Source organism: Opisthocomus hoazin, chromosome 38 (assembly GCF_030867145.1).
Source record: "Opisthocomus hoazin isolate bOpiHoa1 chromosome 38, bOpiHoa1.hap1, whole genome shotgun sequence".
Lineage (NCBI taxonomy): Eukaryota > Metazoa > Chordata > Aves > Opisthocomiformes > Opisthocomidae > Opisthocomus > Opisthocomus hoazin.
Window position 1 is genome coordinate 1,649,858 of NC_134451.1, and position 17,621 is coordinate 1,667,478.

At 54.2% G+C, this 17,621-nt stretch overlaps 1 protein-coding gene across 1 annotated transcript in view; it reads left to right on the forward strand.

The window, feature by feature from the left end:
- Positions 1-3,993, forward strand: part of LOC104330352 (MAP kinase-interacting serine/threonine-protein kinase 2-like) — a 47,496-nt gene extending 43,503 nt beyond the window's left edge. Inside the window, exons 6-13 of the mRNA XM_075446107.1 lie at positions 458-531; positions 621-725; positions 1,051-1,106; positions 1,256-1,351; positions 2,799-2,999; positions 3,094-3,258; positions 3,366-3,409; positions 3,679-3,993. Coding sequence (XP_075302222.1) covers positions 458-531; positions 621-725; positions 1,051-1,106; positions 1,256-1,351; positions 2,799-2,999; positions 3,094-3,258; positions 3,366-3,407 — 739 coding nt within the window. The 3' untranslated portion in view covers positions 3,408-3,409; positions 3,679-3,993. The remainder of the gene's footprint in view (positions 1-457; positions 532-620; positions 726-1,050; positions 1,107-1,255; positions 1,352-2,798; positions 3,000-3,093; positions 3,259-3,365; positions 3,410-3,678) is intronic.
- Positions 3,994-17,621: the final 13,628 nt, after the last annotated feature.

Sequence of the window (17,621 nt, forward strand, 5' to 3'; positions counted from 1 at the left end):
GCTCGAGACACCCATGGGCGGCAGGCAGGCCGCCCTCCTGCGCGGCTCTCCCTCTGCGTGGCCTCGCCGGGAGCATCCCGAGGCGACGTGGAGCCGCTTGCCATGACGAAGGGGCCGCGGCGGCCGAGTTGGAGCGGTGCCGAGGGGCGAGCCGAGCTGCCGCCGCGGCGTTCGCTGTCCCGCCGCGGAGAGCTGCTGAGCGGGGCTGTTTCTGGAGCGGGGCGAGCGAGCCAGGAGGGTCTGCGAGCCATTAGGGAGCGGGGCCCGGCGCTGGAAGCCCCTCTCCCCGCTGGAATGTGGCCGGGGGCCCCAGCCGCGTGGTTTCAGTCGCTGGAAACCCGATTTTCTCCTCCGTTGGCCCTCCCCCAAGGAGCCATGCGGGGTGGGGGGCTGCGGGGAGGGGGGGACCCCGCGATCTTTTTGGCGGGATGCCAGGCTGATGCCACCGTCCCCGCAGGAACATCCTGCAGCTGATCGAGTTCTTCGAGGAGGAGGACAGTTTTTACCTTGTGGTTGAGAAGATGAGGGGAGGTGAGTGCGGTGCCGGGGCAGGGGGAGCGGGGGCGGCGGGAGCCCCCCCAACACCCACGAGCCCCCACTCTGCTCTTGCCCGGCCACAGGCTCCATCATGACCCACATCGAACGGAGATGCCGCTTCAACGAGCAGGAGGCCAGCATGGTGGTACGGGACATCGCCAGCGCCCTGCACTTTTTGCACATCAGAGGTGAGCCGAGCCACCCCGGGGTGCAGCCATGCCCCCCCCCAGCCGGGGGGTGCTGCCCCCCCCTCCTGCCCGGGGAGCAGGGGCCGGTGCCGGCCGCGGGCGCGCAGGATCAGGCCCGGCTGCGTCGTGTTGTCGTGGTGCGCAGCCTGCTCCTCCGGTTTGGCCGGAACTCGGGGCCAGCAGCAATTTGTGCCCTTCGCCGTGACGCGGGCGGTGATTTGGGATGGGGAGGGAGGGGTCCCTGTGCCGCCCCCAGACCTTCTGCTGTGGAAATCTTGGGGGGGGGCAGGCTTTTCCACTCATTGCCTCTTCTCCCCCCTCCCAGGAATTGCTCACAGGGATTTAAAACCAGAAAATATTCTGTGCGAGCGCCTGGACCAGGTGAGCGGGGAGCAGGGGGTGGTGCCGGGGCTGGGGGGGCCTGGTTCCCCGCGGGGGATGCTGCTGCGGCAGCTGGGGCGCGAACGTGGGGCTGAGGGTACCCGGGGGCTGCTGGGGGGGGTCACTGGCCGCCTCTCCCCCCTCCCCAGGTCTCCCCCGTGAAGATCTGCGACTTCGACCTGGCAAGCGGCATCAAATTCACGGACGATTCCTTCCCCATTTCCACCCCGAAGCTGTTCTCGCCGGTGAGCGTGCAGACCATGGGGCAGGGGGGGTATAATGTCGATGGGGGGGGGGGGGTGGAATGTCCCTGGAGAGGCCCCCTCAGGCTTTGGGCTCCCGTCGCTGCGGGACCCCCCTCAGCAGCGGCGGGCGAGATGCGGTTCTGTAACGCGGGGGGGCCGGGCAGCGCAGGGGGGGCTGGCGCAGAGCCCGGGCTGCCGTGAGCCTTAGCAACAGCCGGCCCCGGCGGAGGCGGCTGCGCGGAGGCTGCGCTTTCGGGGAGAAGTGGGTCAGGCGAGGGGCTGGGGGGGCCACAGTGATCCCCCCCCGCCCCACTCAGGTTGCGGGTGAGAGGGAGCCAGGGCTGCTTGCGTGCGGTGCAGCCCCTGCAGGGTGGACACCCCAAAAGCTTCTGGGTGCCCCTGTGTTGCAAGGAGCTGTCTCACATTTTGGGGGGGGGCACATACCAAGCCTGCCCCCCCCTGCAGAAAGCCCTGCTCCCCTTATCACCAGCAGCAGGGCCCCCCCGTGCAGGGTGTTGCCCTGTGCCCTGCTGTTTTCGGGGTGCTCACGGTGTTTCCGGGGTGCTCACATGCTGGGGGGGGCCAACGCAGGGTGCCCAACAGCCGAGGTGGGGGCCAAAACACCCTCCCCACCCTCCTCGTTCCTCTGCGTTTCCCCTCCGCCTGGGGGAGAACCTGAATTTCTGAGGTGTCCTGAGTTTCCCGTTCTCAGCAGCGGGGGCAGAGGGGGGTGGGTGCTGCGGTCCCTGCCGGGTGGAAGCCCATGCAGGGTGCTGCGGGTTGGGCTTGTGTGGGTGTTTTTCTTCTTCTTGCGGTGGCATCAGCTGCCGAGGCCGGCGAGGCCTCTCGTTTGGAGGCCTCTCGTTATGTTACGGGGTGATTATCTGCTGGCTGCAGCTCTGCTCTCCCCTGGTCACGAGGCGGTGCGGGCTGCGGGTCGGGTCACGTGCGCTGGAAAGCCCCAGAGCCCCGGGAGCCGTGGGGGAACCATGGGGGAACGGGACCGCTGGCTCTCGCCTCGCGCCAGCGGTAGCTCCTCCGGCACCGGATCCGGCGGCCGCTGCGGCGGCCCTGCCCGCGTCAGGCAGGGGAACAGGCAGAGCCGGCTCCGTCCCCGCCGCCGTGTCCCGGGCGATGGGACGGACGCTGCCCCGCTGAGCCGGCCCGGTGGCGGCAGTGCCGGGGGGGGTCTGGGGGGGGGTGTTGTACCCCTTCAGGGTTTTATTTTTTTTGGGGGTGGCAGGGCTGTGACATCCCCCGCGTGGCGATGGGAAACCTGGCCGGGATGATCTGCCCTGCCAGGACCAAACCCGGGAAGCGGCCATGTCTGCACCCTCATTTTGGAGGGGGTAGCCCCTTAGTTCTGGCAGACCCCCCCCCCCCCGTCTCTGAGCTCTGCCTCATCGCTCCCCTGTCCTTTGGAGCTCACCCCCGCCTCTCCCCGCAGTGCGGCACCGCCGAGTTCATGGCCCCGGAGGTGGTGGAAACTTTTTACAGCCACAAGGAGGTGCCCAGCTACGACAAGCGCTGCGACCTGTGGAGCCTGGGCGTCCTCCTGTACAACATGCTGAGCGGGTACACCCCCTTCATGGAACGCTGCGGCTCCGACTGCGGCTGGGACATGGGCGAGATGTGCAACACCTGCCAGGTGCGTGGCGGACCCCGGCAGTGCCAAAACCCGCCACTGGCTTGGCAGCACCCCTCCCAGCTCAGCCCCTTTTTTATTCCCCCCCCCAACCTAGAAAATGATCTTCAAGAGCATCCGGAAAGGGAAGTACGAGTTTCCCGAAAAGGACTGGGCGCACATCTCCCCTGCGGCCAAAGATCTCATTTCCAGGCTGCTGGTGAGAGATGCCAACAAGCGGCTCACCGCGGCCCAGGTCCTGGAGCACCCCTGGGTGCAGGGGGTGAGTGCTGCTGCCCCCCCTACCCCCTCCCCCACTCCCGAAAGCCGGGGTGGGGGGACACCCCATTGCGGGGTGCTCGGCTCTGACGCGGCTGTGTTTCGTTGCAGTATGTCCTGGATAACAGCCTGCTGACCCCCATCATCTTGTAGAGGTGAGCGTGGGTGGCCCTGGGGTGGGGGTGGGGGACACATTCCAGCCCCCCAAATCCTGGCTCCTCTCCCCAGTGAGCCGCTCTCGGCTCTGCTCGGCTGCGGCTCTCGCCGTCTGGGCAGCGGTTGCAGCACGTGATTCGGGCTGGAGCCGTGTTTTTGGTGCCTGACCCATCTGGCGTGGCATGCGCGCGAGGGGACACCCCGATATTTGCCCCCCAACCTCCCTGCAGCCCCCCGCATCCCACCCTGAGCCGCTTTCTCCCCGCAGGAAGAGCAGTGCCAAAGAGCTCACCTCCTTCGCCGCAGAGGCCGTTGCTGTCAACCACCAGCTGACACAGCGCGACAAGGACGAGGAAGAGGAGGTGGAGGAGGAAGCACAGCCCATCACCATCAGTGCTACCTCATGGGCCATGCACCTCTACCTCCCCTCTGAGTCCAAGCTGGCCAAGCGGCGGCAGAAGAGCAACCTGGTCAAGGCGGTGGCTGCTGGGCAGCACCTGGTAGCCCCCGTGGTCCTGGTGGCTGACCAAGTCTGAGCTGCACCCCTCGGACCTCTTGTACCCCACGTCTCCCCCATCCTATATTTTTCTTCCCTCCCCCCCGACCCCCCACCATTTCTGGCTACTGACAAGATCAGGACTTGTCCCTGCGGCTGGTTTCTAAGATTTTGCTGATCTTGTAGGTCTGGGGTTGGGAGGGTTTGTTGAAGATCTGTTTTTTAAGGTATTAAATCATTAAGGTTGTTTCACCCAGGACATCTGACTGACACACGGACTTTTGTTTCCCCGACTCTTGGTTTCTCCTCTGACATTTTTTCCTCCCTCCCTGACACCAAAGGACTCTTTGTATCCGCGGCCGCTTTGCCGAGTTCAGCTCATTTCATGCTGTGAACAAAAGGCCCTCGGTCGCGTTTTCGACAACGGGAGTTGCGTTTTAACCTCGTCCCTCCCTTCGGAGCTGCGGGTCTTTCTCCGATGTTGGGGTCGATCCCACAAACCCCCCCTCCCGGGGGTCTGGGAGGCATCTCCCGGGCGCAGGGACCCCCGCCGTCCCGTGCTCGGGGGCATCCGCGGCTGCGCTTCGAGGGGCTGCGGCGGGCAGGGAGCAGCTCGGGCCGGGGAGAGACGGTGCCAGCGAGGGAGCAGCTCCCGTCCCACTGAGCCGCCCTCTCTCCTCGGCAGCCTGCTTTCAGAATAAGCTATTCACCCCTTTTTTTCTTTTTTTTTTTTTTTTTAAATTTTTGGTTTTAAACTGCTAGCTGTGCTTTTCTGCAGGGCATGGAGAAATGTCTTCCTTTCCTCCCGCGCTCCGGCCGGCGGCTCCCCAGGGGCAAGGTCAGAGCCGGGGGGATGCTCAGGCGCCTGGGGCCGTGCGTTGCACCCCTGTTTGTGGAGGGGGGGGCTCACCAGTGGCTGGTGGAGGTGCAGGGCAGGATGAGGTCTCCAGGGCGGCTGGAGCAGCCAAAAAATAATACCCCTGCGGGAATAGCGGGGTGCTCTGTGGGAAGGGAAGGGCCCCCCTTTAAAGAGCGCTGGGACTCGCTGCAGGGCAGTGTGACCTGGCGTGGCTTCGGGCTGTCCCCGAGGCTGCCGTGGCCGGAGGGTCTGGGGGTGCCGAGGGTGCCGAGTGCCCCAGGATGTGCCGGTGGGCGAGCGGCCGGGCTGGCGGCAGCACCCGAGGGCCACGGCACTGGGGAGCAGCTTGGGAAGGGCTCGGGATGCGGGGCCGGAGGGTTTGGGGTCGCGGCGGCAGCGCAGGGTGGGACGGGCGGCTGGGGAGAGCTGGGCATGCGTGTTCATGTGTGTGCATCCGTGTTCATGTGTGTTCATGCATGGAGTCACGCTTTCCTCGGAGCTTGCTTTGGGGAAGGGAGGGAATGCTCGCGGGGGAGGGCCTGGGGGTGCTGAACTGGGACGAGGCCCTTGGCTGGTTTCTGCGGAGCGGGGCCGGATCCGTCCGGGTGAGGCAGCAGCGCCCGTGCTGGGGGCCGGGCTGGCCTCCAGCTCGTCCGAACCCCCCCTGGCACCACGCCGGAGGGGCAAAGCCCCGCTGCCCGCCGCGCGTCGTGCCACCGAGCTGCGCCCGCCGCCGTCCCCGCGCCTCACCGGGAGGGAGGGTGCCCCTTCGTTAGCGATCTCCTCTCCCTTCCAGCTGAATGCTTTGAGCTTTATACTCTGAAAAAGCAGCCTCGGCCCATGGCGTGCACAGGGGAAGGCTTTGGGAGCTTGCTGTGAGCCGGGGAAGAGACTCCCCCCAGGTCTTCAGCTGAGGACACAGTCACTGTCTCTGAAAGCAAAACAAAGTTCTCCTTTTTATTTGAAGACTGCTGACAGCAAAACTATGCAATATCTGTTGTTTTTTGTTTCAGGGAGGTGTGTGTGAGTGAGCTTGGGAGATGGTGATCTCGGGTGTTGATGGAGCTTGGGGCAGGGACCGTCTTTTCTGGCCCTTCCCGGCCCTTCTGCTGAGCAGCATCGGTGGGTTGGGAGGGTGCTCCCCCCAAAACCGCCTCTGCCCTCTCCCCTGGGTGCCCCCGGTCCCACCACACAGGGTGGGGAGGAGCAGGGCAGCGGCGAGGGGAGACCCCCAGCACAGGCACCGCGACAGCCCGGAGAAGCCTCCTTTAAAGGAAAAAAAAGAAATCCATCTTGATTGTACATTGTTACTTTTTATAGCTTATTCTGTCTTACCAGTTGTCGATAATTCCTTATTGTCTTACATTAAGAAATACTTGGTTGCTGTACAGTACGCGATGCCTTGAGCTGGTGTTGTGGAAGCTGTTGTTAATGCTGCACGCCGCAGCCCTGTTTTTAAAAAAGAAAAAAATCTCGGGAAGGGGATGGCAGGGGGAAGTCTCTCCCGTGTGTTTTTGGCCCCCGTGCTGGTGTTGGCAGACTGAATTTCCCTCTCTTCCCGTGCGTAAGGCCGAGCTCTTCCACAGAGAAACGCGGTGCACGCTCTGCTGGCGGCGGGTGCGTGGCCGGGGGGCCGCGCGCTGGGCCGGAGCTCGTCCCCGTGGGCGCGTTGCCCACGCGTGGGCATCCTCGGCCGCGTCTTTGCGGCGAGGCGGTGGACGTGCCGGCGAGCATCCGAGCTCTTCGCTGGTCGCTCGGCCCAGGCTTGGCTTTGCGTTGCAGCTCGGGGGGGTCGGTTTTGGACCCGGCGCTCCTGGCGTGGCACTCGGGGTCCGGAGGGGACCTGTGCCGCGGGGCTGGCGAGCTCCTGGCAGCTCCGGCGTGCGGGGCAGGGTCGGCGTTTCTAGAGAAGTTTTAAACGCTTCGAGAGGCGGGGGATCGCCCAGGCCTCCTCGAGCCCTGACGCGCGGTGGTGCTGGGGACCCGTGGGTGCCTTGGCTCCGCACCGGCACGGCTGGGGCGATGCTCGTGCCAGGGCCGGGCGTCCCCTCGCCGCTGCCAGCGCCTCTCCGGGGCGGTTTCCAGACAGATGCTGCCCGGCCCGCGGTCTGGCACCAGCTAACCCCCCTCACCAACAGCCTTCTTCCTCCTCTTCCTCTTTTAAAGCCTTCCTCCCCCCTGTAGAGCATCTGTCTTGGAAACCAACTTCAAAAAGGTGGTGTTGTTTGGGTTTTTTTGTGGGGATTTTTGGTTTGTTTTTTTTTTAAAGCTGGAAATTTTAAGTGTTTTGGCTTCCTCTTCTTCCCCCCCGCCCTTCCTTCAGCCGACTAACTCAACTTAGAACTGGTTAGAAACGTTTACTGTGAAGCTAACTTTTTTTATCAAAACAGGAGAAACTTTCTCCACTTTACAATTGATGAAGACTGCCAAAGCTGGTTTGACGAGAGTCATGTTAACGCACTCTTGGTTTGTAACTTTGGCCAATGCTCGGGGGCTGGCTGGAAAACAAAAATGAAAACGAAAAAAAACCACAAAAAAAACCAAAAAAGAAAAAAAAAAACCCAACACCCACAAAAACAAGCACTTTACTGTATGTACCAGGTGACCTGATACAGCTGAACTGAAGTTTTCCTTTGTAACAATTGTTGATGCCAGAATGCATTGAGACCGATGTGGTCGGCACGTGGCTGCGGGCAGGCTGGCGGGCACGGGGCCAGTGGTGGCTGTGGAGGGGGGTAGTGAGACCCCCAGTCTTCCCACCATCTTGTGCTGGGCCCAAGGGTGCTGGGAGGGCAGGGCTGGAGCTGCGGGGTGCTGGGTTGGGATCCCAGGAATCCCGGCTGGCAGCGGCTCCAGCCCTGACACACTTTTCCCAGGGGGGTGGTGAGATCTGCCGCATCCCCAAACGGGGGCTGGAGGGTGACGGCGCAGCGCCGGGCGCTCTGCCCGCTGCCCTGGTTCCCTTCATCGGGCAGGTTGCAGAGGGGGAAACTGAGGCAAGTGGAAGGTGTGTGGTGGGATGCAGGGGGGGCTGCGGATATGGGAAGCAGCAGGGACTGGAGGCTGGGGATCAGGATGTGGGAGAAGGGCAGCAGGAGCCAGGGAAGATCTTGCTAAAGTTATTTTTTTACATATTTTAATTTTGAAGGTATTTCCTGGCCTGGTAAGTAAGTTTTCCAGTCCTGCTGCCCCGCTGGGGGATGGAGCTGCGAGCCTTCTGGATGCCACTGCCACCCCACCCGGCGTTGCGGGCCTGGCAGACCCCCCCCATACGTGGCACCCCGGTTTTGAGGATGGGGCTGCGAGCTCTGCCACGGAGCAGTGGCTGCTGCTCCCGGCTCCACACGCTGGCGAGGGCAGCTCCAAGCCGAGGAGACCCCGCAGCGCCCGGCTGCCGAGCAGTCCCTGCTCACTGCTCGAAAAACGGCGCAGCTGCGGCATCCGCGCAGGGCGGCTCCAGGCGTCTCCTCTCCAGGCTGCTCCGGGGTGGCCCGTGGTGGGACCAGAGCCGAGGTCCTCTGGATGTAGTGGACAAAGCTATTGCTCCCTCCTGTGCCTGGGGTCACCACCTTGTGACCCGGGACATTTTAGGAGCAGCCAGCTCTCGCCTCTCCTTTTCTTCTCCCCTGGTGTACCCTGCTCTCCTTTCCATCTTGCACACCGTCTCACCTGTCCTTGTGCCCACAGCTATCTGCTCCAGAAACCCTTCCTCCCACGGCCCGTCCTGCAGATGCTCTGCCTCCCAAGCTGCGGGGCGCGTCCCAGGCAGGCGGCGAGTCAAGGGGAGCTTTGCTGCAGAGGCTGGTTTAGGTTTTAAATTCTGTAAAATTTCTTCGTATGGTCCCTCTTTCCCCATGCTCCTGGCTTCACCAGCGCCCGGTAGCTGGAAACCATCTCAGAGCACGTGCGGAGAAGGGCAGCTCCAAAAATAAACCAGCGTTGGGTTAAAATAACCTGTGCTGCTCTGATGCTTGAGCATCGGCCCAAAAATAGGCTCTGCTACTGGGATAAGGGTGATATAAATAAGTCTGCCGTGATCTGTATTGGAGAAAAGCCCCGCGGCAGGAGCAGAGGCGATGCCACCCACGCCATCCCGGTGGCACCACGAGAGCGAAGAGGCCGCTGCAGAGGTGCCGGGGTGGCCCAGGTGCCGCAGCAGGTCAGCCAGGCTTCGGGTGACGTGGTGGTTTGTGTCGGTTCTCAGGATTTAATGGAGCCACCAGGTCATGAGCGGATGCGAGCGGCCGCGGCACCTGGGCGGCCCATGGAGACGCACTTGGCTTCGGCACGGGGCACTGCTGAGGGTGGGTGAGCGCGCAGATGAAGCATCTTCAGTATTTTGGGTCTAAACCTGGCTAAACTGGTGGCAGGAGACAAACTGAATGATTAAGCCATGTTTTCATTCACCATCTGCTTGGAAAGAAGTCCTGAGGTGAGGAACATGCATTCCCTCAGCCCCAGACTGGTCTCCTAAACAGCCAGTGAGCCCCAAAGCCACGCTGGGCATGTGGAGACGAAGGCATGAAGGGCTGTTTTGGATAAAAAACAGGTTTTATTTTTCCTTTTCGTGCTTTTAAAATGGATTATGGGACAAGGCAGAGGAAGAAAGGGTCACTGAGCATTTTGCAGTGAATCACCGCGTCTGTCCAGGCACCCGAAACAAACCCTTGCGGGCTTTTTGTTTGTTTGTTTTGGTAGACGCTGCCATTTTGGTGCCATTTTGTGGCTGGTGCGCAGGCGTGCGGGTTCTCCCTCTGTGGCCTGCTCAGGGAGCGACGTGCAGCCCGGGTCTGGCCCTGCACCCGCACGCTGTGCGGCGCGTCCGTCCCTCGTGCCAGGACAAGCCTTGGAGGCACGAGCACCGCGCAGCACGGCCGTCTCCTCCACTGCCTGGAAAACTCCTTGGTGAGTCTTGCGTTTGTGGGCTCAGACGGTGAGGTGTGGCTTTCGGAGAGCCACGGGCTGCAGGTTGGGCTTTCCCACAGGGTTTCAGCTCTGGGTGGAATTGCACAGGCCGTGCGAGCCGCGGGTCAGCGGGAGCAGAGCAGCGTCAGGTTTTCCCAAAGCCCGGGAGAGCGTCTCCAGCTGCGCCCCTTGCAGATTCTGCTGCTGCCTGTGACGGAGCGCGTCACGGACCTCGCGGTGCTTCTCTCCTGTCTGAAGGTTTAAATACAGGCTCGTCGCTAAAGCACGGGGTTTGGCAAGTCCCACTTTAGCCCTCCTCTGGCTAACCCCCAAGATGTGTCTGCCTTTGCCACACAGTCCTCCTTGGAGCTTCGTTTAGTCTTGGCATAAACCCTTTGAGATGAGCTGCTCAGCCAGGTACGAGCTACCTCTGCATTCCTGTCTTTTGCTTGGAATACGTATTCCAGATCTGGTTTTTTTTGCTTTGCCTCTACAAAGTAAAGCAACACCAGGTGTCCCCTGCCATCAAACTCTGAGCACTCCGGTCCCACCGGTTTCATGCCAGCTGCTCGTAGCTCACCCTTGTGCAGCCAAGACCCTTTATTTCCAGACCTGTAGTTGGTCGGCTTTCATCTAACACCGGCTCAATCCCACCGATTCCTCCACCCAAGGTTATTAGTGTGGGTAGGCATTTTATCAGCTTGTGATTACCCGTCTAAAACAGTGCCGCCTTTTGGCGAGTGCTTTATTGGCCAAGAAATCCGTTGGCTGTCAGATCCAGAAATAACAGCGCCGTGCCATGTTTAGGAGCATTTGTTCTCGGATTTATTTTGGGGATGTTAAAGTCTCCCCTATGGCACTATTCTTTGACCTTATTTCTTTTGTCTAATGCGCTGCTGATCGCTGCTGCTGTGGTCCGGGGACGCTGTAGCAACCACCTTGTCCCATCCCACAGGACCAAGGCAGCAGTGCCCCACGCAGATTTCTGCGCCATCCATATTATCCCCTCTTATTTCTGTAGCTGTGTTTCTTTACACTGGTCCTGAGTTGAGCCTCTGGCTACTGCCACAACACAAATCATCCTTATTTATTTCATCACGTTGTGATAAATGAGGTAGTCCCAAACAGCGTTTCAGTTTAAGTATCCAATTTATTAGGTGAATAAAGGCAAGCAAACAGCCCTGGGAGTGCTAGGGGTCTCTGCTCAACCAAGACACACACACTGTCCAGTTCCCGTCTCCAGTTTATATATGGTCTGTTGATACATATTCATAGAGAAGGTTCTGGACTTTCCCATAGGTTCTCCTTGTTCCTAATACATATTCATAGAGAAGGTTCTGGACTTTCCCATAGGTTCTTGTTGTCGCTAATACATATTCATAGCAAAGGTTCTGGGCTTTACCCGTGTGCCCTATGGGCTTCTCTTATGTAACACTATGTAACAACGAAACTGGTTTAAACTGGGAACATAGCATGACAAAATGTTCCAGAAGATGTTGGTTTTGTTGATTTTCTAAACAGCATAACATATCTCCCTATACCAAGGTATTTGTCAGGCAACTTTGCAAGATACAGAAACACTGTCTATTACCCAGACCACTGTTTTCTTTCAGTCTGTGGTTATACAAGGGTAGGCAAGACAGAAAATCACATCTTATCATGCTGCCCTAGCTTTCATATTGACACGAATCAGATGAATGTTTTTCACAGTCCCCCATTTCCTTTTTCATGGTATTGATTCGTGTTTTTCATTCCCAATCAGGTCAATATTTTGCCGAATTGGTATTAATTTTGGGTCTTCTTTTGTTCTTATTATCATCAGGGAACGGACTCTCTCTTTCCCTGCTTCTGGGTCGACAGGTACCACAGATATCTGCATTCCTTGTATAACTGAATGTATTAATCTAGTAAAACAAGGTATTAAACATGGAATTATTAACAATCCTCCAAACACCCCCCACACAACTATCCCAATTTTAACAAGCCAATCACTGCCCATAAATTCTCCCCATAATCCTCTTAGATTGATTCCATCCCAAGTTTGAACTGGGACATGTGCAATTTTCTTCATTTCTGTTAGAAGCTCATCTGCAGCTTTTCCTTCATCATCAGTCTTTAAACAACAATTACCGAGGTTAAACTTTCCACAAACTCCCCCTTCTTGTGCTAACAAATAATCCAAAGATAAATGATTTTGATACAAAGCAGTTCTCATCTTGGTATTTTGCTTTGCAATTAGTCCAAGTGCATCTCCAGTCTTATTTACAACTATTTCCACTACAGCTTGCAATCTAATTATTCTATTAAGCATCTATATTGGGGTCCTATAGCCCCAGGATCCGTCTTCAGCCCACGTAGCTGGATCATAATAGGCAATGATTCTCTCCGGTGGCCATAATGATCTTTCCAATTTGCGGGCTCCGTCTTTGGCGCTTTTTCCTTAGCTCATCAGCTTCAGCATACACTGGGACTCCTAGTCGCTCTCCTCGATTTATGGGCAATAGGAAAAAAATGGGTCTTATAGTCCCTAACACACAAGATCCTGCCCAATTCTCTGGCAAATATGCATAGGGTAGTTTGCCATATATCCAATAATGTCCTTCAGGAGCTGGCCAACTGTTTGGTATGTTTGTCCCATTGGTCCAATTTTTAAATTGATTATTCATTTCCAGTCGGCTTCCCCATTTATCCCAGTTATTCTGAGTTTCATTCCATAGGTAACCTCCTTCACACTCCAAGTTACCTACTTGTCTTCCTTTGTCTTTTAGATTTTGCCAACAGCTCCTTCCAATTATACTCGTTTGAAGTGCCCATTGTTGTTTCCTATTACCCTTCCCCATCGTTTTCCGTACTTGCGGATCACTTATGTTGCTCTCACAGAATCACAGAATCACAGAATAGTAGGGGTTGGAAGGGACCTCTGTGGGTCATCTAGTCCAACCCCCCTGCCGAAGCAGGGTCACCTACAGCAGGCTGCACAGGACCTTGTCCAGGCGGGTCTTGAATATCTCCAGAGAAGGAGACTCCACAACCTCCCTGGGAAGCCTGGGCCAGGGCTCCGTCACCCTCAGAGGGAAGAAGTTCTTCCTCATGTTCAGGCGGAACTTCCTGTGCCTCAGTTTGTGCCCATTGCCCCTTGTCCTGTCACTGGGCATCACTCTCCATAGCTTCCCATGGCCATCGTTCACCTTGATTTGTTCTGCCACAAACATAACAATTAGTTACATTTAATGACTTAGCAATGTTTTCAGCAACGTTTATAAATAGATTTTTAGTAACTGTGGGAATCTCATATTTCACCCCTGTTTCTATTTCGTTATAAAAGGAGTTAAATAGCAGTCTATGTTGTACTGATTCTTTCGTGTTTCCTTTTATTTCAATATTAATAACTACACCAGGATCTTCTCCAGGCCCATTTATCTTCAGCCCAATTTTAGTTATCTTCCTCTGTTTCCAAATTCCTAAATTTATAAGAGTTAAGTTTATCAGATTGCAGGTACTGGCTGTACAATCACTGTCTGTTTGCACCCTTGTGATCGAAGCTCGTAAATCCCCACACAGGCTGTCATATCCCCAGCCGGCAGTATCCCAACAGACACAGGACCATCCCCTCCTTCCACATCGGTGTGCCGACTGATGTCTCGCAGTTCGACTTGGTACCTAATCAGGGTTTATGTGACATTGACGGCGACCAGGACAGATGTATTTTGGTGTATCACTATAATACCGTCTCCATTCTAGAGGTCCCCAGTGAGTATCTGGATCATCATCTATAATGTCGCATGCATCAAAAACTATCGATACCGATGCACTCAAGTCATCTATAATCTTACTTGTTCCAATTAATCTACCCTCTTCTGAATTTGTCCTCATTTCTACCCCATATCGGTAAGGGAGTTCTTTTGGATCATAGCATATGGTTCTGTTTCCTTCTTTGCATCAGGCATATCGGGTTTGGTTATGAATGCAGCCTCCCATTTTCTGGCCTTTACAATCATAGATGGTATGACAAACCAAAGCGTGGGAGCTTACCCATCCCCTTCTAGGAGTAACCATACATTGGCTGCCGTTGTTTGCTGTAGCCTGCGTTAAGGAACTCACCCCAAGTAGGACTAGAAGAGGTCCAGTAAGGGCCATAGTGATCGGCGGTCACAGCCCGAAGGGATTGCAGCCCTTGGCAGACCTTTCAAGCCGCAACCCCAGTTCCCTATCTGGTCTTGTCCTCTTCCTTAATTTAAGGGGTGTTCTCCTTCTTTCGAGGACTCAAATGAAGGTGACGGTTACCTCCTTCCCAATTCGTATGCTATGTAAAAATTTGGTGTATACTGCGGACAACCTGTAGTTCTCTTTGGGGACTGATTGATCTCTGTTGTTGATTCCCCTAATAGGTATGCATTTAAAATCTCCCCGTTGACAAATTTTTACAGGAGTAATTACAGTAAGATTCCCACAGGAACTTAACTTATATTCTTTGATGAAGGCCTCTTCGGGTTTGTCTGATGGTTAGCTTGGTTTCTGCTGGTTCAGATGTTATTTTCCACTCCTTCACTGGACCTTTCACTCGCAACACATGTGTCCATCCTTTTTCAGCAGTCCTCACAGCCGTTTCTGTAGTTAATAAAACAAGAAAAGGTCCTTCCCAGAGGGGAGATAAGTTTCTTTCTTTCCATGCTTTTATTAGAACCTTGTCTCCTGGTTCGAACTGATGAATTGCAAATCCTGAAGGTGGTGTTTGGGCCACCATCCCAATCTCTCTTAATTCTTTTAATCTTTTCCCAATAGTAATTAGGTATTTTTGGATACTATGATCCTCAATGACATTATTCCCTAAAGGCATTCCCTGAGAATACGGCATACCATATAACATTTCATATGGCCATAATCCAGTCTCACTATGTGGTTTAGTTCTTATGTCCAAAAGTGCCAATGGTAAGCATTTTGTCCAAGGCATTTGAGTCTCAATCATTAATCTTGCCAATTGTTGTTTTATTGTTTCATTCATTCTACTTTCCCTGAGCTCTGTGGGTGCCACGGAGTGCGGTATTCCCACTGGATACCTAATGACTGACATAACAATTTTATTATTTTAGAAGTAAAGTGTGTGCCCTGATCTGAATCAATGTACTGGATTATTCCATATCTGGGTATCAAGTTTTCTAATAAGATTTTTACCACCATTTGTGCCATAGCTCTTGCTACAGGATAGGCTTCTACCCATTGTGTTAAGAGATCTGCTATTACCAATAGATATTTTGTCCTTCCTACTTCAGGCAATTCGGTGAAATCAGCCTGTACCCTCTCAAAAGGTCTGTAGGCAGGGTTTTTTCCTCCCCCCTGTGGCTGCTTGTTGAAACACTTTCTTATTTATCTTCTGGCAAGTTAAGCAGCCTCGTGTAATTTGTTTTGCTATTTCAAAAATCCCAATGCAGCCGAATTGTTTAAGAAAATGATCACTTCACGCCTTTGTACTGCAGTGTGTGTGTGCATGCAAACGTTCCAATATTTGCCTGGCATAGGCTTTTGGCAGCATCTCTCGCCCATCGGGCAGTGTCCATTTTCCCTGTTCTAACTTGGCTCGTATCTTCTCTTGTGTGTTCCTCAGGGTAAATCTCCTTCCTTCTCCCTCTCGTTTTTCTTCGCTGGTGTCCCCCTGTATTACACTAATTTTAGCAACCTGAGTCTTCAGGGCTGCCTCCCGGGCTTCTTTATCTGCTAAATTATTTCCTCTGGTTCAGTAATCTAATCCCTTTTGGTGTCCTCTCACATGTACCACTGCTATCTCCTTTGGTTCTCTTAATGCCCTTAATATTCTTGCTATTAATTCCTGATGTATAAGATTCCTCCCTTGAGTGTTGATTAAACCTCTTTCTTCCCAAATTTTCCCAAAGGTGTGGATCACCCCATATGCATACTTAGAATCTGTAAATATAGTCCCGCTTTTCCCCTTTAATAATTCCAGGGCTCTACATAGGGCATAAAATTCACAAGCCTGAGCTGACCATGATGGACTCAAAGGTCCTGATTCCACTGGTTCTAGGTCCTTATTAATTAGTGCATATCCTGATTTTCTCTGTCCTCCCACCACTCGGGAGGAGCCATCTATAAACAGTGCTTCTCCTTTCCCCAACTCAGTATCCCTTATATCTGGCCTCACTTTAGTTTGGGTCTCAATTACCTCTAAACAGTTATGTTGTAATTCCTCTGATGGTTTTCCAAACAGGAATTGTGCTGGAGTCTGAGCCGAGGTCACCTTCAGTTCTAAGTCAGGGGAGCCAATTAGTATTGCTTCATATTTTAGAATCCGGCTATTCGTTAACCATTTTTCCGCTTTCTGTTGTAAAACACCCCTAACATTGTGTGGGGTATACACCTTTAAAGGAGCACTAAAGGTAATCCTTCTAGCTTCCTCTATTAATAAGGCTGTAGCGACTAAAGCTTGGGGACAGGCAGGCCACCACCCTCTGCTTACTGGATCCAGTAATTTAGAACAATACGCCACAGGTTTTTTGATTCCTGCCCAGTCTTGATTAAGAACCCCATATGCTGTTTGGTTTGATGTGTTCACAAAAAGATAAAAAGGCTTTTCTAGGTCTGGGAGACTTAATACAGGTTCTTGTATTAATGCCTTTTTTATCTCCTCAAATTTCTGATTATCTTCCGTAAACCACTTAAGCTGGTTATCAGTTAATTTTTCATATAGAAATTTCACCTTTTCACTATAGCTTTCAAACCACGGTCTACAATATCCTAACAATCCCAATATTTGCTGAATTTCCTTTTTAGTTTGTGGAAGTCTTAAGGATAGGATTCCAGATACCCTGTCAGGATCTACCTTCTTTTTTCCCTGACTCAGCCAATGCCCTAAGTATTTTACCTCCTGTTCTACAAACTGTAACTTTGATCGGGACACCTTCAATCCCTTTTCTCCTAGGAAATCTAACAATTTAATAGTGGCTTCTTGAGTTCTCTCTTCAGTTTCCCCTGCTACCAATAAATCATCCACATATTGCAATGATTTTACCTCCCTGGGTAATGTAAAATCTTGTAAAACTTTCTCTAAAGCTTGTCCGAACAGTGCACAGGAACGCAGCGCAGAAATCAGGAACATGAAATAAAACGAGGAGCTGACATGTGCCTGCTAGTGACATGTGCTGTGACAGTTAACGAGTGCGTCCCATGGGACACAGTTCCTTCAGAGGATGATGTTGGGGTAACACAGAGGTGTTTTTCTCCCCTCTCTCTGTTCCAGGTTTCCTCCAGTAATCGCAGTCTGATGCGACTCATCCGACGGAAGCTTGCCAGCAGCCGTCACTGTTTGTATTTGTGGAGGTCAGTTTCTTCTAACAGGGCTGTCTGCCCCAGCGTTTCCTTTTCGGAAGCATCTGATGTTCAGCTGAAAGAGAAATCAGAAATCTTCCACTAAAATTCACACTTTTCTTTGTTCCTTCTGTTTGGGTTTATGGTCCTGGATCGTTTATCAGCTGGATAAGTCCAACGTGAAGTGCAGGAGCGCGTGTTTAGGGACACGGTGGAAACCCTGGAGCAGTGATGGAGCTCCGGTTTCAGCAGCAGTGGAGGGATGTGTCATGCCTGCACCCAGTTTTTAACCAGAGTCTCAGTAACTAAAGTTTTTGCATGTGTTACATGATGGATGTTACATGATGTCCTTCATCTGTTGTGGCTGCTTTAGTTCTTGACTCCATCCAAATCAACTGTAGTTCTGGAAGTTGCAAAATGTTCTCCTCTTCTTCTATTATTTGGTGATTATTCCAACCACCAAACAGCTCTGTGCGGCTGTGCTTTAGCTTTGCAATGTGCAACATTTATGTCAGCAGATTTCCAGTAATTGCTAGAAATGCAGCTGTGGTGTTTGGTTTGGTTGTTGCTTTTTTTTAAAGTATAAACTATTTCCTTAAATTTTTAATGGATTTCATTGGCCAAAGTCACAAGG